Consider the following 23013-nt stretch of genomic DNA (forward strand, 5'->3'; position numbering starts at 1 on the left):
CACTATGACTCAGTACAATGCAGTATGTATCTATGCTTACACTCTTAGTGCAGCAGAGTGGTATTCAGATACCTAGTGGAAATATTAGAGTGCAGAAAATAAATTGCCTTGCGTTGGTCTAGCAGCATGTACCGTAGCACAGAACTCAGCAGGGCTGCAAAACCCACCCCAAACACCCGGGAGACGTTTATCTGATGAGCGCTCAGCCAGCTCTGCGTTGCCTTGGCTACCTGCTGCCTGCATCCACCAGCCCAACGCTCAGTGCCTGCATCTCGACCTCCCCTAGGATCGGCCTCTGAGCGTGCCTCTGGGCATACAGACAGCCCAGACACAACAGACTATCAGATTTCAAAGTCAGAAGCTTCATTTCCAATCTCAAAAAAAAAAAAAAAAAAAAATCCAGTCTCCAAAAACCCCTGCTAAATGTTTAACAGGGTTTCTACAGCTGGTTAGCAGAAGACAGAGGTACTTCCACTCTCCTGGAGCAGCAGTACATGTAAGTCCCTGTAAGAGGACAGCTCAAGGCTGACACAACCTCCCTGCAGGGGGGTGTGGGCTAAGAAAAGCCTGCTTCGCCGGCTGGACTAAGAACCTACCTCTCCTCCTCAGTTAAATGCTCTTGTCTGCTCCACCACCAGAGGAATTTTGGGTCTGGTGTCAAGCAGTAGCTGTTACATGCCGACTGCAAGAGCATAATTTCGGCAATTACTTCAAATTCCTAAAAAAAAATAATCAAATGGGAATTCTAATTAAAAACCAACACAAACCCAAATTCACTCATTCATATACTAAGCACAGGCAACAACAGATCCAGGACAAACTTCGTTTGACCTGAAGTTCAGTTTCAGTTGAGTGACTATTTCCAGAACCAGTTTTTCAAACAAAGAAGTCTTTTTTTTTCCCCCCAGCATCCAAAATGTTTACTGAAGTGTGACATTTTCAGAGAAGCACAAATCAGAAGACAAGCACAAGGAATCGCACTTCACCACAGCGCTTTTCCCAAGTACTAACTGAAGTGCGATGCCAGTGCAAACCCACCGAACGGCAGCACTGCTGGTTGTTCCTCTAGGAACGAGGGTAGCAAAGGGTCATAAAGTCTTCAGATTACCCCACCTGCTGACCCCTGCTCGGGCCAGACCAGTTGTGAGAGACAAACCATGCCCTGTGCTTAGGTGGTTCTCAGACAGCAAGCGAGGGTAAATAATTAGGGGTGCCTGCGACGAAAGCAGAGAGTCTGATTCTCCCCGGCTTTTCACGTTGTGCACTCACACTTGCACCAGAGGAACGTGAAATGCTACCCGTAACACGTGTGACTAAAACGTGCAGCTCTTCTCTAACTCCACCTGCACACACGCTCTGCCAGAATAATTCTTAATACCCCCTCGTGTTAGAGGAGGTTATAGAATCAGGATGCAGGAATGCAGCTGAGTACTCGGCCTGGTTCAGAGGGCGGCTTTGCCACTGGTTTGTATGAAGCTGGACCGATGACCAACCAGAAGCTCCCGTATCCCGTTATTAGTACCCTGAGCCATGCAGCTGTACATGCAAGGCAAGTCCAAGAAGTGGTTTGTAGAGCTGGGAGCAGTTAAGGGGAGGAAATGGCTCCATCACAGCCAACTCCCAAGACTGCTTTCAGACCCCAGAATGGAGATTTGGCATGACTTCATTCAGACAGAACCTTTAACTCCTACATAACATAACTCATCTCTGACCAACGAGGATCAGGCTGAACAGAAAGACTGACAGCTTTTATTTCTCTGCCTCATCTGCAGCCTTTCACCTACAAATAGTTTACTGCAGCAGAAGGAAGATATTTACAAACTGTATCTTCTGGAAAGCAAAGGTCTCATGCCACCAGCTCTGTTTCAACACACAGGTCATACACATCTGTCACATTCCCATGAACACCAAAGGGAGGGAATGGGCATGCCCCGCATGTAATTCCCACGGAAGTAAGTGGCCTGCAGCTCCTCTTCCCCTACTGCACACATCCAAAAAGTAGGTTCTCGTTCTGCAGTTTGTTCACAGTTCGGCAGAAGCTCGCAGCATTTCAGGGGTCTATTCTTTCCTTGTGAACTTGCATTAAAATTCACAGCTGTTGTATATGCCCGAGCAATGACAAACGGCCTCGCCAAGAGAACGCTCCAGAAGAGGGTATCAGTAAACTAAAAATCACAGAACATTCAACTTACCCTTCGTCTCTTCTCAAAATTGATCAGGCCGCCCTGTTGGAAGGAAAGAGCAGGGATCAGAATAGAAGAACACAAGCTTAGTTGAACTTAATCACAAACAGCATGAAGTAGCAAGGCTAATGTAAAGCGCAGACGTGCCCCGAGCAAGGACCTTCTCAAAATACCTGTTTCCAGATCTGGTATAAACCACAGCACTCATACATCTGAGTCTCCAAGGGACAGCTGTCCTCACGGCCTATAGGGCAATCTGCCCCAGAAAAAAAGCCCAATGCAAGAATGCTCATAAAAGCTGTGTTGAGATCCGCTCTGAAGAATGCCAGTGGGATTTTGCACGGCAGAAACAAACTTGGCTCTTGCCTGTGCTGTGACTTTAGCAGTGTTCCCAGGGAGTTTCAGAAACACCAAGTAAACACAAAGCACGGACAGGAGGGAAACTGCCCAAAAGAAAATGGATGTACAGCAACCTTACGCAGGCCTGCTTCTGTGCAGTTCTGCCAAACAAACCACCACTAAAAACCCCAGCAACCACTGCCAGCCCAGGGAGAACTGCATTTGCCCATTCTTATCATAAATACCAACAACAGCACAACAAAGGCTGCAGTGTCTCTACTAATGGTTTCAAACACCTTTGAAAACTGGCCCCATCCTCAGTCTCCGTTAAACAACCAGACTCTCTTGCAGTCCTTTTTCCCTTCCTATGCTAAATTGGTTCCCCCTGCTTGTTCAGCTAAAGAGAAACGAAAAAAACCCAAGTCTTCAATCACTACCAATACCAAATCAATACCAAAGCTCTTCAGTGATCAGTCTGCAGTGCTGAATTTGTGATTGTGTGTATTTTACCAGTTATTCACATAAATCTGCATGCCTAAAACGTTGTTTTCGGAAAAATGAAACAGAATAATGGAAAGCCTACTTTCTTCACGTTTTCTAACCTAAGAAAACAAGACAAAATACAACGCTAAGCTTGTCCCTTCAGATAACAGCACTCCAATTCACACAAGAGTCTTGTTGCTGATAAAACTGCATATGGCTTCCTTTTTTTTGAAAACAGATTCCTCCATTTTTAAGAGCTGCAGAAGAACCCGGTAGAAGATACAGGAACAGACACGCTCAGTGCTGGGAAGGCAGGGAGGATATTCAGGATTCAAGAAATTGCCTTAATTTACCTCGATATAGTCCTGAAGGGCTGTGTCAAGCTTGATGAGATCAGTGAGGAAGGTACCAAGAAAAGGTACCGTGCCTTGCATTACTGCCTGCAAATGATCAGAGCAACGTTGGATTAAATGATTGAGAAACAGTAATAATCAGAATGCTAGAATAGGCCTGTATAGGAGAATGAAATAAAAGCAGTCTGCTTAACCAAACAGTGGTCTTATCTTTTCTTTCATGGCATCCTCCTCAGTATCTAATCTACAATTCAAATCAAACTCGAATGACAGTGGGATGCTCTCACAGACATTGCCAAGTGGTTTTCCATTACCATACTGCCACCACACCCTGGTTTCTAACAGTGGGACACCAGGAAACCCCGCCTGTGGAAGCAGCATCGAGCAGCAGGGACAGGGTCCCTCGGCTACCTGCTACAAGAGAAGGAGCCGGGGCATGCTCCCGGCTAGCCTGTTGAAGCAGTTTCTCTCTCTGCCTCATTCCAGTGGATTTTTACTTAATGGTGTATGCCACCTGACAGTCCAGTCAAATCAAGTCGCAGTTGTCCTCCTCTAAGAAGGGACCATCTTCCTCAGCCATTCCTTTCATTTTGAGAGTAATTATTCACATTTTAAACTTCCTAGGCTGCTAGCAGTTGTAGAATTCAGGCTGCTTCTACACTTGTGAAGGAAACGCTTGTTTCTCCCATCCAAGGGATCCATACTTTCTCCAGTCAAACAAATAGACAAAAAAAAAAAAATCACATTCAGCACTTTTGCCTCCCTATCCCAGATTTCTCTCCCCCTGTCCTTTTAAATCTTTGCCAACTTTGAGACAAAAGGCATTTTCAGCAGCAGACTGGAAACTGGACACGTTTTACAAAGCAATCTCTGTAAAAGTCTGTGCAATTTTCAAGCTGGCATGTCAGAAGCTTCATGAGCTTGCTTCAAAGTAAATGCAATTGCTGCTCTGCCAGAGCTAATTTTCTTTTATCACAAGAATTCCAGTACTTACATTAGGTATCTTACTACATGAAAAAGTTTCCCTGTATTTCTCTCTAAAGGGTAACGAGAGTAGTTAACAGAATTAATTTCTTGTAGGACAGAAACAAGGCAGTTGAAAACGAAGAACACATGTCTGTATTCACCAATCTTTTTTTACTCTTCTATGTGACAGATTTAGTAAACTTCTGGAAGACCTGAAACTGAGGCCAAACCCTTGTCTCAGGGCCCACCCCCAACAGCTGGTTGGGATGTGAAGCAAATGCAAGCGGGAGCAGCAAACCTGCCCACCCAGTTATCCCCTTGCAGGGGGCAGGGGAAGATTGGTGCCAGGGAACATGACGCGGCCCCTGCGTACAACCACCGAATCCTGAAATCTCGGAGCGTTCCCAGCATCAGATCTCTGAACACACTGGCTATGCTGAAGCTTTGCATATCCGTTTCCTCCGGCCTTTCAGTACACAGGCGGGTGTTACTGGAGTAGGAGGACAGCTGGGCTGCACTAAAAACCACAGCGGTTACAGCGTGGCAGCTCAGCGTAGGCCATACGGCTTGAGCGGGGTGCAGCACGGATCCCGCTTTGGAACCATCTTTATATACAGATGTATGGGGCGGGGGGGGGGATATCATCTATACATATCTGCACTTTATATACACGCACACAGAGTATTACCTGCTTACTGCGACCCACAGCATAAGTGAAATACAGCTTTGCACAGGAACAAACGCTCTGACTGCCTATTCAGTCTCCACCTTTCGCTTCCCTCGCTTTGCATCAGCTAATCTATAGCACTGATGTGATTGTTTTTCTTGACAGAGGCACTCTCAAGGTCTTTACCTACTGCACGCTCTCTTTGTTAAATACCTTTCTAGTTTTTGCTTCTTATATCATTCACCACTCAGGGTTAATCACGTTATCAGGTCAAAAAGGGCAGGAAAAGGACCCCAAACGCACCATATCTTTTTGAAGTTGCAGCCGCCTCCGTGTGCTTTCCTGATTTTCTTTCACACCGCTGTCCAGGTTGGCAAATTTGGATGGTCCTTCCTGTGAGTTACAAGAGAATTAAAGGCAATTAACAAAGGATCTAAGCGATAAGCTGGCAACTATGTTTGTGTAAAATAATTGCAAATACATTTAATGGGGCAAGCAAAAATATTTGCTGTATAGGTACATGCACGTGTACATACATGTGCTAATTTTCTGGGACTTGTACACTGACTGGGACTTGTGGACAAAATCCCACAAAATTACTAGAAGGGAGTTTTTCAGCAAAGTGGCTCTACGCTGGTCAAAGCTAAGTGCTGTTGAAAATCTCCTGGGAGTTTAAATCAGAGAAGCTTAGATGCACCTTCAGGTGGCCAGATGCTTCTCTGAACTCTATCCTGACACTCTCGACCTCAGGATTTCTGTTTAATTTCCTAATCAGGACTGCTACAAGTAAACATCTCTATCTTATGTAATGCTTTCTTGTTTTTCTCATGCCGCAACAGAGATGCAGCAACTACCCTCTGTAGCTTATTGACTAATCCAAAACCACGCAGAAAAACAAAGTAATAGGTTTTCATCTCCACAAGTCAAGCTCTCCTGTGAATGGAGGAGCTATTTCACAATAGATCTGTAGCCTTTATTTCCCTGGATCCCTACGGGGTGCTGGGAGTTACTGTTACTGTCTCCAGTGGTTGGACAGATGGGGCATGAATGATTATCAGTCTTTTTAAGAGGCACAAAACAACAGCCTGCACTTGGAAAGATCCTTTCATCACAACGTTTACTTCTCTCAGTCACAGTGAAGGAACAGATCAAACTCAAACTGTATTTCCTTCCTCGGCTGGAAAACAAGAGCAAATGACAAACGAGTGTCGTCTCAGTGTCTTCAAGATACTGAAAGATAAACTGGAGATCCTCTAACAGCAGCCGGCGGGCAGGCACAGAACCTGAAACTGCAGCTTGCAGCAGAGCCATTGTTCGGGGAGGAGAGAACACAGCGATCCCTCTCCGTGCCAAACAACCTGTGTCATGTGCCATTTGGTCTGCTTTACACTTACATTTGTAGGATGGATAGGCAAGGGCAAAGACAGCTTCCCTACAGACACTATTGACAGTGAAAGGAAACAAAGACTTTAGGGATTCAGTGGACATTCATCCTCCAATCGTTACAAAACGGTCCAAAAGGAGGAGTAGGAGAGAGGTTCTAGCTATTCTGTGGAATTTTTCTCCTCTCACTGCTTTCAAAATGTTTTGCAGATCTCCATACGGCAGCTGGAGAGGGTGATTTGCTAGGAGCCAGAAGGTCTGGGCTCAGATTGAGTTGCTGTTGTGTCTTTTTAGTACTTAGGTTAACAAGCTGTTGTGAACACACATTTTCCCTCTATGCCTATTATTATCTCACCTGCTTTAAGATTTAGCTACAGGTGTTGATAAACGGATGATAAACAAAAGAGATTGACAGGTTTGAATGTGTTCACCCACCACTCCTGAGCAAAACACTGTGTCAAATAACAAGGCAAGGGGGTAAGGTACAAATGCCAGACTGACTGGATAGAACTGCCAAAAAATCAACTGGTCGGGAGGCAGTCTATAGAAACATTTTCATGCAGACAGAAAAAACAGCCACAAACATTCCATAGTTTCTACAGAATATAACCTTTCCCTGCTATTCTTCCTCACCCCTCTCAAGATCCTGAGCTTGTTGGGGTTCGCCCAGGAGAGTGCTCCGGTCAAACTGCTTCAGACAGAGCCTGCTTTGTTGTCCATCTGGCCACACACAGAGCAGGAAGCCTGTTCCTTCGAAATTCCCAGCCCTGTTTTCCAGTTCCAAGAAAGGTATGGGATAGTCGGATAAACATCTTGGTTTAATTCCTCAGCTGAAGCCGAGTGGCATTGTTCCAGTGAAGTCAAGAGCACTACAGCGGTGCAGCCCAGTTGAGAATCTCATTGGGAGCTGCTCTGCACTCACCAGTGCAAACCAGAGCCTTTCCAGGTCTGCTCAGAGGGTGCACCAGCTAGCAGTTCGGACAATCACCCTGCCCAAGAGACGTCGAACTCCAGCAGCAGTGGGGGCTCCAAGGCTCCTGACCTGCTGTCCTGTGAACAAGCCCTCACAGAAACTGTGCTGCTGCACCCTGCTCTGTGGGGGTATCCAAGCTCAGCAGGCTAACAGGAGCGTAGGTGCTTTCAGGAACAACAAAATCACCTCTCATCCCAGCAGAAAAGCACAGGTTTTACAGACCTCTCTTCCCTGAAGCACTGCATACCGTAGTTCGGGGAGAGACGAGCTTTGACGGCTCCTTAGAAAAAGGGCTAACCTCAGCTTTGATTGAGATCACAAGCCTTGCAACTCAAGCTAATTCTCACCTTCAGCAGCAGCTGCCTGCTTGTCAAATAATTGTCGTGGTCTGAGAAGGTATCACACAGCTCTTCGAACATCAGCATCATGTCCCTGTACAGGAAAAGATTAAATCTTTTAGGTTATCAGAAAGCACTCTAATACAGATCAGATTACTGGTTTTTTCCTCATGAATCGTTAACAGTTGGGCATGTAAGAGATACCACCACCAAAACGCATCCAGTGAGATGCTGCACATCAACTAGGAACTTTCCTGGGATCTCCTGGTGCTCCCCGGTAACGCCAGCCTTATTTGACGGCAGCACAAGGAATGCCACAGGTACGCCGATCCTGGGCAGGGCTTTCAGTCACACTGAGGGGTATCAGATTGTTGTAAGGAAGCGGGTAAATGGATACAAAGCAACAGAAAAATAGCTGTGAGAAGTATCCCAAGTACTGTGTTTTTGCCCTGTGCCACGCACTCAGGAAAGCCAGAAGCCTGTAATTGTGTGAGCCCCTTTCTATTACCCCACACTATAAACACAAGATGGCAACATCCTGATCAGGAACAGGAACACAGGGCAGCAGAAGGAAAGACCCACCTCTCCTAGTGGAAATGCAGAAGTATGCTGTGTGGCAGAGCAACGTTTCTCTTTTGTTTATCAAAGACAAAGGAAAAAACCATAAATCTGTTTGTCACCAACTGAATGAGCAGAACACCATCTTTCCTACACAGCTTTCTGGTGTCTGTCTGGCATGCAGTAAATATGCCAGTTGCACAAAAAGGTATTTCCCTGTAAGAAATACCATCTTCAATACAGGCTTGGATTTTGTAGTTTGGGGATATGTTTTAAGGAAATGTCAGGACCAAGAGAGGATTAGTGAAGGTTTGTGGCAACGTTGACCTCCTCCAACTTCACAGTAGAGGAGACAACTGGCAAGCATCATGGTGGCCTTTTGCTGACCTTCCAAGAACCGTGTGCTTGTGCTGAGTCAGTAGGTAGTCCCATAGTTCTTCAAAATAGGTTGTGGAAGATCCAATACGCTATAAAGGACAGAAGAGACCCAGTACCCCTGAGGGCAGGTGGTCCCGTCAATATGAAAGAAGAGCTCACAGCAGCCAGACCCAAAAAAAGGGGTCTGAGCCTCACAGGAATGAGAGTATCTTCTAAGAGAACACTTGTCCATGAAGGAGCAGAATAGGAAGACTGAGAAGAACAAGATGGAAAGAAAGAACACGGAGCTTTTTGTCTTTGTTTGGGGCTAGCCACAGGGGCAGAGGGGGATGCTTACTTTGAAACACACGCCCAGGTCTTCTTCAGCCGATAGATGGAGCTGGATTGCAGTGCTGAAACGATGGCCCTCAAGGAGGAAAAATTCTTCAGGATCCTACATTCCTGTGAAAGGAGTGGTTAGAAATACAGGAGCATGTAATGTCAGCATAACGAATATGTTAGTGCTCTTCTGTTTGACCGGTGTCATGCTCGCTACACATTCTCACTGCTAAGCAGGCAGCTGTACAAATATGGAGCATCAAAAATACCACTCCCCCCCGCCACCCCCCCAGCCAACAAACACTTTATGGGCTTTGGCATTTATATCTTGCTTTCCTCACTTTCATGTATTTGTGGTGATGTTGCAGTGGTACAGCTTCCAGTTGTCCCAGTAAAAATAAAAGTGGAACTGAGTCCATGAAGCCAGGCTAAAAAGCACAAATCTTACACTTCTTAAAAAACTCTTTAGAGTTACCAATCCCTTTTACCCTTTAGAGGAAAAAACAGGCTTTGCCTCTTTATAGGTGGTATTTAAAATGTAAACCCTCAATCATCTAAGCGTCAATTAAAAATGAAGACATGCAAAGGAATAACCTGTTATTCAAGTACGTGCACACTGTTCAAGAGAAAAAAAATTCCCAGCTTTTCCAGAGTCAGTACCAAATCCTAACAGAGGGACTGGTTCATAGGCATTTCTTACAGTTTCTCTGGGGGAAAAGGTTGGATGGAAAAGGATACTGAAAAACCTAGTTCTCAAAAAGACAGCACAGATTCCTGGTAAAGCAGGTGCAAGCAAGGAGGAGAGGGAAAGTCTGGCCTGAGACTCTTCAAGGAACTCCTGTAAATCTGTTGGTGGCTCATGAACTAGAACGCCCGGGCACCACAGACTTAAACTCTTGCAAATACAAGCTCTCACTAACAGGTGTCTGTACAGGCAAATTAACAGACAAAACACGTGCCCATTTGACTGTTGCATGTAGATGAGAATATATCCAAATCCAAACTACAATTCCACTTTGCAAATTTTGACGGGACTCATTATTACACTAATAATGCTGAATATGTAAAGGATCCTTACAGTGAAAATAGACATACTTTATTTCCTTTGTAGGACTGAATCAATGTAAAGCAACCTTAACATAAACAGAAGTCAGACCTTGGTATATCAGCAACTCTGTTCACAAGTTGCATTAAAATTGACTGCACGACTAAGGCAAGTACATTTACTCCCATTTATTTACCTAAAAAAAAATATAAAAATCTTTGGGCAACTTAGGAGGCTACATTTAACAAAGCGTGGTTTAAGAAGACTGACTAGGCACACAGCAGCACTTGAAGCAGGTTAGCAGTTAGGCTAGATGAAGACCAAGTTCACAATCACGTGGTAGGACATGCAAGACCTGAAAGCTCTTCTTGCAAACTTTGCAGCCAAAGGAACCACGTAACGGCTCTTCTTCAGAGACCGACACATTTAAGAACAAGACCCTGCTTTCTTTAAGTTCAACTTGAAATTCAGACCGGGGAGAACATGGATCGAGAGGCACAAATTCTCAGCACTGAGATTTCTCAAACACAACAGGAGTTTGCACTGGAAGATCCAATTTGGAACCATCTTGACTTAACTGCACGTTGCATAATCTAAAGCATATTGTTGCAGGACGAGGTTGTGGGACAAGACACACACCAATATGGTTAACAGTCAAGCTCCAAAGTTTATTAGAAAAACAAGTCCTTATATATTCTTGTACATTCTAAAAATAACGGTAAATGCGTGTGCTGCTCTAGCGCATGCTCATTTCAAAAACTAGTTCCTGTCAGCACTTTCAATAAGGACTACTAACCGCGGGCAGCCGGTAGATAAGTTTCTGCTTTGCTATTTTAAAGGAATCCCTTCTTATCTGTTTCTTCCATAACAAGCACAAATTCTTTTGCTTTTAGCCATCATCAATCTAGACGCCATTAGTCTTCCAACACAAGTGCATCACTAATTCAGACGTCGTTAATCTCCTAACCCAAATACTGATGATACATCTACATTGTCAGTGACGCAGAAGGTTCACGACCAGGCATACGCACCCACAGCACATTAGGAATTCAATCCTGGATTTGGTGTTCTCAATGATTTAACTGATTGCAGACTAAACTTTAGCAAGCTTTCATTTATATATAGGAAGAATTTTTAAGACTGCTCTGAATAACATTGTTTCATGCTGTGCCCTTCACAGGGCGGAAACCAGAAAGAATACTGCGCAGAAGCAACTTTGATTTTAAAAGATTAAGCATAACAGGGTATTAACGATTTCAATGTTCCTTTTCAGTTTTAAAGAAAAAATCGTGTGAGTAAAATTGGCTGCTCCTGCTCAGGAACCCCAGATCTAGGTGGAGCAGAGAGGGCTGGCAGTTCAGAAAAGTATTCAGTTTATCCTGTAAACCAAGAAACTGGATCCAAAAGTCACGAACAAATAACAAACGTGGAACTCCACGCTGCTTAGTTACAGAGTCAGCAGTCCGTGAATAACTGCACTTTAATGAGTGGATTATTTTCTAATTCAGACATCTAACTATTCAAAACATTCATTTGCACGCAAAAAGCAAGCAGCTTTCTTCAGAAGTGGGCAGCTAAGCAGATATGCAACTAGCTGTTCGACATGTGCAATTATTTTGTAGAGCGTGCTCCTGCATTTTTCACGTGCTTAGCTAAGACTGGAGCATTGAATTATGTGTATGAACTAAGTACAGGGAGAAGCACTGAAGCAACAGAGGTGGAGATCAAAGTGCTCCATCCACAGAACAAGTATGCCGAGAGCGGTCCCTGTCCTGGCTTCCCGGGCCTCCCTGCTCCCTGGGACCAGCAGGAAGCTGCTTCGTACTTGCTCGCCCAGGCTGCAGCCCAGGCTGCCCCACGAAGGCCCCTTCAGCTGGTACCCTCTGCAGCTTAAAGATCTGCCCACAGACAATAGGAATCAAACTTCCTAATCCATTCACAGGGGCTATAAAGCAGCCATCAGACGAGAACAATGAGTCAAGGGAAGTGCCAAAAGAGGTGAAAGACTTCTTCCCCACACCAGCCTCCTGAACCATGCAGCTGCCAAAGCTCAGGTGCCAGGACTAACAACGCTGCCGCTGGGAGCATACAAGTGCAATTGTACAAGTGTTGAAGAGGCTACTACTTCCTAGAAGTGTTAGCTTTCTCTGCACTTACTTCAAACCTTGTATTTGCTTTACTTTCACATGTACACACACATATGTAAAGGTATAAGACACAAACAGTTGTGCTGTCTTCCACCACATCTGATTTCAAGTCCCATGGCGTTCATCGACGCAGGAGAGGGAGCATGATGCTCACCGGCTGAACACGAATGGCCAAAGGCAGGCAAGTGCAAAGCTTATCCTGACTGTGCCTGCTGCTTGCACCGCTGCCAGTCCGACTCCTTTCTTGTTAGACTTTCTTCTGCAAACAAGTCTAACCTTTGGATGGTATCAACCATCACTTCTCTTCCTTCCCTGATACGAGCAGCATTTAGTTCCAGGGAAGTGAACTGGTTGAATTTATACCCATCTTCCCATAAATGTTGCATCATCAAGTACGTGGCACTCCCCATCTGCAAGACACAGGACCTGCCTCACCCATTAATTAGCACTCCCCAACCAAAGAGACAAGCACCAACCCCACTTCCATGGTGGGGAAGCAACTGAGGAAGGGCAACACTTCATCTACTGTTACAAAGAAAGGCAGTCAAAAATAGAAAGCATTAGAGCTAAGATGGCCTGGGACCAACGCATCCAACACCTTCCTCCCCTTCCAACTCCCCCACTCCAAGGCACCCACACGAGAAACATTAAACAGTCTAGAATAAATGCCTTACATGTGCAGTATGAATCCATTTCTCAATGATCTTGGCTCTTTGCTGTGATTTGAGCTCCTTGTCCTTCAGGATAGTGCTGACCACACATTTGGTAACGACATTGAACTGTGAGATGGTAGCCCTGATGGTCAGCGCCAGGTGCTTATATTCTTTCTTATTCCTTCGAGACCAGATGCATCCCAAACAGTGGTAGGGCACAACCTTCTTGAAGAGTTCCTAGAGGGAAATAGAGGTGTCTAGGTCAGCAGGGTTCTCCTAAATCTCTACTATCCACAAGAAGAAATGCATGTTTACACGGATCTAAATCTAATATGGCATTAAAAGGTAAATATTTGTTTTCCGTTAGTTTGAAATACACGCTTTGGCAGTATGTACACTTTCTATTTTTTATACATAAAGTGTATATACTTTAATATATATATATATGTCTATTGTATATTTGGCAGAAATAGACACTTTATAGGCTTGATGCCCTAAAAGAACTGACAGCTAAACACTCCTGGGAAAACCAAGGGGAAATTCTTTTCTATCATGATATTTTGAAGGAGATTGATACAGACAAATCATATCAGAGCACTGCATTTAAGAGTACCTATACATCTTTAGTATACGTCATAAAAATGTGCTATTTCTCCGGTGTACAAATACTGAGCTTTGCAGAAAAGGCTACACAGTATACATTCACGCTTATTTTAATTTAAAAAAAAATAATCTTTGGAATGACTGAAGGAAAAAGCCCAATGAATGAAGCAAGTTTGGATAACCAAGCAGAGCTGTGTTCTGTGTCCCAACAACAGACCTTTTCTGGAACACTATACTTACATTGACATATCTTTAAAAAAAATTTTTAGAAGCCCCACACTATTTACCCCAGCATTTCAAGTAGTACATATACTCTACATACTGCATCCATGTACGTCAACTGTTCTGCCACAAGGTCTGCCTGGAAAAAAGAGAATTCTTCTGGCCTGCTGATGTCCATTTCCTCTTCATCACGTAGGTTACAGAGGGAAGCAACACGGAACCCATCTGTCCAGGATGGAAAACACGACTTGGTAAATTTATACAGCAAACAGTGAATCAAAGCAGATGTTTGTTTATTTTAAACCACCACTCTCTATATTATAGCAGAACACACAAAGGGTCCTGCCTGACCTAATAGCCCCACTGTGCTGCATATTTTTGTGAGAAAGATGATGACCAGAAGATTAAATTGGCAAAGAAAAGGTGGAAGGAAAAGAGAACTGAGCTGTTCAGGGTCTCTTAGCAGAGAAGTGACTTAACCCATTCACTAAACATTCTTCTGAAAGAAGAATGCCCCAACAAAAATTTCTTATTAACATTGCAGAATTCTGTTAATCTACCTTTTAGTATTAATGCATCTTATAATCTGAAACACCAAAAGTAAACCAAACTGAAAAAGAACAAGACTGCAGTTATATCCCCAAAATATTGCATTAGGAGTGCTCTTATATCCAGATTCCAGCTCCCATGCGGGGAACTAAAAGGAGAGATCAGATTTCTTGGCACCATTTGTGCTTACATAAACTACACTGAAGAGAGTTTATTCCAGCATCCCTCACCTTCCCTCTCTGGGATTTCTGCCCAGAAAAGGGAGAACAGTGAGCACCTACAGCATTCAGCTGAATGCTGCTTCTAAATCTGCCCTGGGCAGCAATGAAGAGGTGAGAGAGGAGAGCTGTCCTCATCAAGGGACCAGATCCAGTGCAGAAGGGAAAGGATTTCACAGATGTTCCCATGTCACCTTTTGGCTCCCACAGGTTGAGAACAAAGCCACATTAAAACACAAAGAAATATGCCCTTGTTTCCCATGGTAGAGGAGGAAGCCAAACAGAAAATCTCTGAAAAGAAATCCTCTTCCTAATCCCTTTTACTGTAAGGTGACAGTAACTCCATGAGAAGGGAGGGAAAAAAAATGGACTTGTTGAAGACTAACAGTGAAAGTGCTGAGTTTACTACTAGTGAGATTTCATTAACAAAAACAACCAGTGCATTTCAGAGTGTGTTGTGCAATACTTCATAACCAGTTAAAGCAGAACAGATATTAAAGCGACAAAAGCAGACTGCGATATTTTATCATTGTTTTTTGAAATACTTCAGTTTTCCTTTCTTTGTTTATTAGCAAAACCTAATCATCAATGTAAATTGCTACAGTTCTGATGTGACAAATTATTAACTAGAGGCTCTATCCAGACTTCCATCTGCACATTCCAACTGCACAATTTATTGACAGAGCTAAACGCAATAAAGGGAGACCTCTGTTCCACCATTATTTTTCCGTGACTGTTTTGTAACACCGCGCATAATTAAATGGATTTCTACCAAACTGTTACGAGAGTTACACCTTCTTCTCCCTCTTTCTGGCTGTGTAACTCCTCATTTTCCCTTCCGCCTTGAAATTCAGTGAAAATCCTCATCGCAAAGTTGCAACCCTACTCAAAATCTCCCAGTGCCTTTAAAATCAGGTCCTGGAGTGCAACGCAAGAATTTGCCTTTGCTTTTTTCATGCCTTTTTTTCTCTTTTCTCCTTCACCTTCATAAATGTGTAACCAGTCTTTTCCCTGCTGTCCAAGAAGCTGGAATTCTCTCGTACTCAAGTATCTCATCATCTTCAAATCGCTGATCCGTTTAGGTCCCCCTCAAAGCCCAGCTGCCCTCTTGACTTCACTGACAGCAACCACGTGCCCCTTTTGAATTTGCAGTCTCTGACTCACCTTGATTTGCATTGCTCAAGCAGCAAGAATTGAGGCCAGAAATGGCTTTTATCTACGTATCTGATACTGCAGTCTAATCTACCGGCATGGCTGATGGCAGCGCTGAATGGAGGTCTGATTACGCCAATCAAACTGTAGGATTAGGACCCAAATTTGTAAATTCATAGCACAATATGAATGCTTTGGGACAATAATTATCAGCAAGCCTTGATGCCAGACCACACATTAAGAGTTTTGCAAGAAATCGCAGAAATAAACAAAGATGGAGCTCTGATAAAGTAAGCGACAAGTCTAAAACTCTTCTAACCCCACAGGTTACTTGCGGTCTCCTCCTCTTATTTTATTCTGTAATTAACAGCCTCTATTCTGCTGCAATTTGGAAACTGCTATCATTCAAACTCACCCATCTGTAACTCAGAAAAGAACCTTTTCAGCTGTTATGTGAGGAAACAAATGCAGAAGCAGGGCTACTGGGAACTTCTGTTCACTTTGAACTACAGTCAAACCCAAATATAGCTCTCGCGAGCTTTCCTTGTTTGACCAGGGGGAATCAAACCCAGGAAAGGACACAAATAGGCACCTATCAGCAATCCTGTTCATTTACCCATGTCCAATAAGGAAAACGCCTGGGCTCTCCGCAGTACTTCTTTTCATGTATGAGTTAATGACCGAGTTAATTTGGCATTTCACAGTATTACGCTTTGACATGGTATTTCTGGAACATCCGTCAGACGTGATTTTCATGGGATGAAATGGGGTTTTTTGCTCTCATTTCCTTTAGCCTTTAGTACATGAATCATTCCCTCTTGCCCCTCTATGAAAGCTGGAAGTGGGTCTAGTTCTCATTCTATGTGAGCTCCTAGGATTTTTCGGCTTATGCCACAGGAAGCTTTCTGACCGGGATAAGGGTATGTGTCAAGCTTGACGCTGCACGCAGCGTATTTGTGTTACTACAGTTCACTATTGTTTCAGCGTCTGTGACCCCCGATAACGTCAGTTTTTCCTCTGTCCTTGGATACCAGCAGCCGACCACTCAAACTGGAAAAAAACAGCCACAGACACTTCCTTTGTCATGATGGTACCTAGGAAGAAAAGCTGCACGACAACAAGGTTTGCGACTCAAGCTGTCTTTTGTCACAGCTCTGTATTTTTCTTTCTGCTGGTTTGGGCTTTTCTTGGTGCATGTGTGTTGAAATGAAAAAAACAGCTAGAGACCTGCTGTGTGTTTTAATTCCATGACATGGGAAGGGCGCTGACAATTAACGACTTAGTTGCTGCAGTAATCTCAAAGTTTTGGCTAAATATTAGACAAGTGCTGGATTTCCCAATCCACCCCACAATGAACAGGCATAGGCACCTACACTATAGGACTCTTTCATCCCGCACAGAACCTGCAGCCTCACAGAGATTTTTTTTTAAAGAAAGAAACAAGAAAAAAGTCCCTGGTGAGCCTCACAATATAATCAATTAGCCTACGAGTTAGTGAAGTGTACTCCACACAAACCCCTGTGTCACCATACAGTCCGGGAGAACAGGAAGGCAGAAGGGAAAGGTAACTTACCGTCCTTTTCCACTTCTTGGTTCTGGAACTTCTCCAAGAGGTTCTGCGCCCTCCTCTCCAGGTCAGAGCCAGGGATATTCTTCTTCAAGTAATCCAACAGCTTCATCAAACATGGGTAGTCAGGCGGCTCTCTGAAATCCTCCGTACACTGATCAAGCCAGGCTCCTAAGATTGATGCTACTTCACTAAGAGCAAATACACAAGAACGCACTGGTTGTAAACAGCATGTATTGATGCAACCACAGGTGTCTGTGTCTAATACAACAATAAAAACACAGGCATTCATACCCCACATGAAGGCAGTATGAAGACTTTTTTGAGCACAGAATTTAATTTTTATACATGGAATCTTATTAAGATATCACTCAGATTTTGCCAGGGACCTCATGAAGTTGCTCCTGATTTGCCCTCCCCCAAGTGGATCTGATTATAGTCCCCAAATGAAAACGAATAAAGAATCAAATCCACTTAAGCTATATGGAGACTCTTCTATTAAATTCAGGACATCAAAAATTGATAGAATAGAACAGATTATTTCAGTTGGAAGGGACCTACAACGATCATCTAAGTCCGACTGCCTGACCACTTCAGGGCTGACCAAAAGTTACGGCACGTTGTTAAGGGCATGGTCCAAATGCCTCTCAAACACTGACAGCCTTGGGGCGTTGACCACCTCTCTGGGAAGTCTGTTCCAGGGTTTGACCACTCTCTCAGTAAAGAAATGCTTCCTAATGCCCAGCCTGAACCTCCCCTGGCACAGCCCTGAACCATTCCCATGCGTCCTGTCCCTGGATCCCAGGGAGAAGAGCTCAGCACCTCCCTCTCCACGTCCCCTCCTCAGGAAGCTGCAGAGAGCCATGAGGTCGCCCCTCAGCCTCCTTTTCTCCAAACCAGACAAGCCCAAGGTCCTCAGCCGCTCCTCACAGGACATGCCTCCAGCCCTGCCACCACCTTGGTTGACCTCCTCTGGACGCATTCAGGGTGGCAGCTTCCCCGTGGAAGCGCTAAATCAAACGCTTCCTTTGCTGCCCTTCCTCCCATCAATTGCTGCTGCCAAGTCTAGGGACCAAGCTGAAGCTGCATTGTCCTCCAACCCATACTACTCACGATCTGCTGTCTTAGGAGAAAGACTGAAGGAAACCTTGGCTTCTGTGAAAAAGCCATCTAAGCCTGAACCTAACCCCCATGAACATACACAGTGAGATTGCCTCATCTGTGAAGATAACACCCTAACCGTGACATGTGCAGCACGGGCAGCGCCCAGTATCGAGCTTGAAGCGCCAAGACAGCTGAACCCAGAAGACAGACTGGCCTTGCTAATCTCAGGATGAAATGCGTTTAACAAAAAAATGTATCAGCAGAACCTTGAGTTTACCCTTAGCTCAAAGACAGGGAGGGTTTGTCAAATTACACCATGCAAAAAGGTTATGCTCGGTTATGCTGGAAGAGGAACGCTTAAGGAGTTAGAGGAGCACTGGATCTTGTTCAGGAAAGTTATCGCACGCCTTCTTGGACACATGTAGCTAAAAAGACACCAACTGCAGAGAACTGCCCATGGACAAGCCTAACACAGACTGAGAGGGATGAGGGGAAACCAGAGCTGATGCATCAATGCGGTTTCAACCCTGCCTGAAACGGAGGGAAGCGATCTGTTTATCTCCTTTTCCTGGTTTATGCAGGTTTTAACCCACACCCACCTATTGGGATCGGTACATAGATACTCCACAAATGGATGCTTATGGGAAATTCTTTAAATCCTGTCTTTGCAGGGACTTCCCATCATTTCAACTTGATTTTGTAACAAGATGTAAAATTCATGCTATGGATTTCCAGAGATAACTCACAATGCTGTTGACAAATTTCAACTGAGTGTGAAAAAAACAAAACAAAGTCTGCCGAAATAATCAAATTACTTCAAGTTTTAAGAAACTTCAAGCCTGGATAAAAAAAGTAACTATCAACTTTTCTTTTTTTCTGCTGCATTTTCTGTTGAGATCTGTGGTTCGTCACAGCAACGTGCCGGTAGCTCACCATGTCTATGTTGGTGCACTACGACCACGGGCCACAGCACATATTACAGGCTGGGAAGACACAGACAGCATCTCAAAAAACGATGTAAAGAGAATTTTATTCGCATGAGCTGACAGAGGGATTAGGGAAAAGGACTTTTGTGTGCAGTCACATAACATGACACACTGTCCACAGCCACTGCCTCATAATCACCTACTGTGACAGAGTAGGACATAACGTGAAAGGGAAAAAAGCCCCTTGTTCCAGAGTAAAAGGCAAAAGAAACCTCTAAATTTCCTGAGAAAAGGAAGTCCTGAAAATTTCCCCCTTGACAAGGAAGCCATCCCTGTATTTCAAATCTCTTCCAGCCAGTAGTCACATAAATGGTGCTAGGAGGATAAGCAAACCCGTTCTTTACCCCTTTAACTGCACTTCAGAACAGCTTTGCTCTTTTTCTTGCAAATTCGGATGACTTCAGAATTTAAATCTCACTCTAAAAGCAACACTGTAGATCACAGGGGCACTAGTGGCAAAGAAACACGCATACACACGCTGCCTGAAACAACCCCAGCTTCGGTCTGCAGACACTGCTGTCATGCACAATGAAATCAGTCACAAGCCATAACCATTTACCACCAGAGGTAAAGCAGGGGAAACAAACACTCCTCCTTTGTTGAATCAACTAACTCTTGGCCTAGATGTGTTCGTCTCATGTTGAATTCTGAGACAATTTCCCTGACAGAAAGATCTCTGCATTATAGGGCTGGATATCTTACCAGACCGGTGATATGTGGCCTTTACACAAGCCTCTTTAAGCAAGCCAACAGTGCTCTGAAATTTCAAAGGAAGCAACATCTATGCTGCCCACAGCCTCCCCCAGTACCGAATCCTGACTGGGGCTTCCTGTGCAAAATAACAGTGAAGAAACACACTTACGTCCCCAGGACTGGTTTGGATTCAGAGGAATCCTGGCTTACATCCTCTTCACAGCCTGAGGGCTCTGGGTTTCCGCACCTGAAAAAATGAGACGGGTGTTTAGAGGAACTCCTACTGAATAAAAGCAAAATCCTAAATAGCATAATTCATACACAAGTCTCATCAACAACTAAAAAGCTCAAACTACAAATATGGAATCTAACACTTGGGCAAAACTAAGGAGCTTGAAGATTATTTCACTTAGGAGGAAACAAGTCCTCAAGAGACAGACAGTTCACTTACATGAAGCAGCCTGCACACAGGAGGAATCAACCAAAACATTTTCCTTGCTCACAGCTCCAAGACCCTTTCTGCCTGTTTGCACTCCATCCTTGCCCAGAGCAATATTCCAGGGCGCAATGAGGCTGCAACACAACCACTTTCTCCAACGCAGCTTCTCTTTCTCTAGTAGTTGCCATTTCTTCCTACTCCAAGAGGGATTTCCCACAAAGTTCTCGAGGTGACAAGTGCCCACTTGTGCCAAAACTACTGACACACTTGTCACGAGTGGGAAGGGCCCACGGCACTCTGAAAATTACCACTGGGAAAGAGGAAACCATGGGCACGACTCCAAAAGTGCAAAGCAAAATCTCTCACCTACACAGGCAGCGCATGTGCCTCGAAGGCAGGATTATGCCCTTCATTCTCAACGGCAGTGCCCCCTGTTTCAGACATACAGCTCCATAACGGAGTTCATGGTTCCTTACAGCCAGCTTTCATGAATGAAAGCGGACAATTACGCACAGTCCAGAATAAGGCAAGCTGATTTTACGCATTCTGTGCCCAACTAAGGGTGTCAGGCACCTGAAATTAATCTGAACAGTCAGAGGAGAGTAAGTGCATCTTTAAGTGCTTGTGCTACAACATCCTCGTAACATCAGATAGAGAACACCTAGCGGGCTGCCAGTTTGTGTCCAGGAGGTTCATGTCAGAACTCTTAACAAAGTCATCCAAAATGTTTCAAAGGACAAAAAGAAGAGGTGGAAGTATCAGTCTAAGGCTTCACACGCAAGAATCCCAGGTCTGTACAGATAGCGTTTGCAATTCAAAGAAAAATTCCATTCAATTCAACTCACTATTTATTTATTCCAACTTTTTCTGTTAAAAACGTGTCTTTTATAAAAGTCAGTAAAATAAATCATACACAAAATATTACTGGCTAAAAGGGACAATCTATACGCACACAGCTGTTGGCTCCTCTGATAAATCTGTGCCTCTTTGGCAATTTACAGGCCTAGGAAGCAAGACACTCTCACGACACACTGTCACTTGGCAAGTCAGCTCCTCTTTAAAGTTACTAGCACCCCCACAAACTTGCTGTCCTTTCGTATTTTATTCTTCAAAGATACCTGTGCCCGAAACATAGAATCCAAAACTGAGGGTATAGGAAGAATTACCCGTTCAGAAGAATGAATTCCTCAACAGTTTTACATTCTTGGATACGTGCACTGTCAATTTGTATTGCTCCCCGTGCTCTATGTCAGAATTAGTACAGACTGAGAGGTAAAGCTCACGGTAGTAAATCTAACTGTACGGTCTGCTCCCCAGGGTGGCTGCTCTTTCCTCGTCTGACTTCTTACCTGGCTGCAAAGTTACTGCACTTGAGCAACCACAGCTATTATCACAATCACAGCAGGACTGGCACTTAGGCATTTCAACATCGCTATTAATTGAGCCACATAACGTCCCTACAAAGCAAGTAGGATCATACCCCTTTCCTGACACAAAAGAAAAGCACAGATGGCTTATCCGTGCCTTGTTCCTTACCTACCTAAGCGGGAGAGCCAAAATCAAAAGCTAGGAGTTCTTACGCTACTCCTCTGTTCTGATTACTATAGGCCAGAACAACTGATTCTGTACATCATGGAGTCATAAGTGCTGCTGCGGGCACGAGGGGTGGTGACTTACAGGTATTGCTGTCAGGGAAAGCGGGGGAAGATGTTCAGGAAAGAAGAAACCGTCTTCTAGAGAAGCCGATCTCATGAGCTCCACTGCCATCAGAAAAACAGCTGAGATGACCAAGTGACAACAGCCCTGGTTTGCAGCAGGTCCTATCCACTTCACCAAACGCTTAGGGCCGCGCTCTGTAGTTAGCTGTGAGAGCTTAGCCCTCCAATGGCCGTATTTTTCACATCTACAGAAACCTTCCCTGATACCTGTTCCAATAACCCCACTTCACAAAACCCTCGTGCAATAACGGTATCCCACACTCCCACTGATATTCCATGAAGGGCCATGCTCTCAGTAAAAACCTCTGACCACAAGCATCCAGCCAGACACACTGATGTGTCAGCTCAAAGAACATCTGTACTCTGTGCTCCTGACAACCAGGCACTTGGCTTTTAAAGTTCAAATCCTCAAAAAGACAGATATAGTGGCTCAGGTCTATCCTGTTAATAGCTGCAAAATGGACAAGCATACCAGGAGGACCTCTCCTTCCTCAAGTTACGAGATCACGAGAGGAGTTCAAATATGAACACAGATTTCACATGTAGACAATGAGCTCCCACAAGGCTCTCAAACGAGGCTGTGCCACAAGCGCACTCAAGCCCTGGCACGGGACTTGCAGGTCTATTCTGAGATACATAAACACACTGAGTGTTCTCCATCTCATAACCAAGCTCCTTTGGGTCCATGACACGGCAGTTGGGGGACTAATCCCAACCTGATTTACACTGGTGAAATTATTCTCCTCATCCCCAGTACAAATGCTTCATCTATTCTGCAGGAAGGGTACTGCTGTAGCTCATATTCTGTGCCTGGACTGACTGGGAAAGGGGAAAGTCAAATGGGTTGCCCAAAGCTGGAAGAGACCCTGGAGCTCATTTTGCATGGCAGTGTGGGAACCTGCTGGCTGCCTACTACTGCCTCTACCCATTACAGAACACTGCCTTCTTGGTGCTTGTGATGAATTTTTAACTACCAGC

At 44.5% G+C, this 23013-nt stretch overlaps 1 protein-coding gene across 1 annotated transcript in view; it reads right to left on the reverse strand.

The window, feature by feature from the left end:
* Positions 1 to 23013, reverse strand: part of LOC141960991 (ral guanine nucleotide dissociation stimulator-like 1) — a 43913-nt gene that overhangs the window by 8953 nt on the left and 11947 nt on the right. The window contains exons 4-13 of the mRNA XM_074907426.1: positions 20048 to 20125; positions 17102 to 17286; positions 13710 to 13834; positions 12806 to 13021; positions 8959 to 9062; positions 7695 to 7779; positions 5295 to 5384; positions 3359 to 3445; positions 2193 to 2225; positions 597 to 718 (exon numbers count right to left, since the gene is read on the reverse strand). Of these exons, the coding sequence (XP_074763527.1) occupies positions 597 to 718; positions 2193 to 2225; positions 3359 to 3445; positions 5295 to 5384; positions 7695 to 7779; positions 8959 to 9062; positions 12806 to 13021; positions 13710 to 13834; positions 17102 to 17286; positions 20048 to 20125 (1125 nt within the window). The remainder of the gene's footprint in view (positions 1 to 596; positions 719 to 2192; positions 2226 to 3358; positions 3446 to 5294; positions 5385 to 7694; positions 7780 to 8958; positions 9063 to 12805; positions 13022 to 13709; positions 13835 to 17101; positions 17287 to 20047; positions 20126 to 23013) is intronic.

Source organism: Athene noctua, chromosome 5 (assembly GCF_965140245.1).
Source record: "Athene noctua chromosome 5, bAthNoc1.hap1.1, whole genome shotgun sequence".
In the NCBI taxonomy this organism is placed as follows: Eukaryota; Metazoa; Chordata; class Aves; order Strigiformes; family Strigidae; genus Athene; species Athene noctua.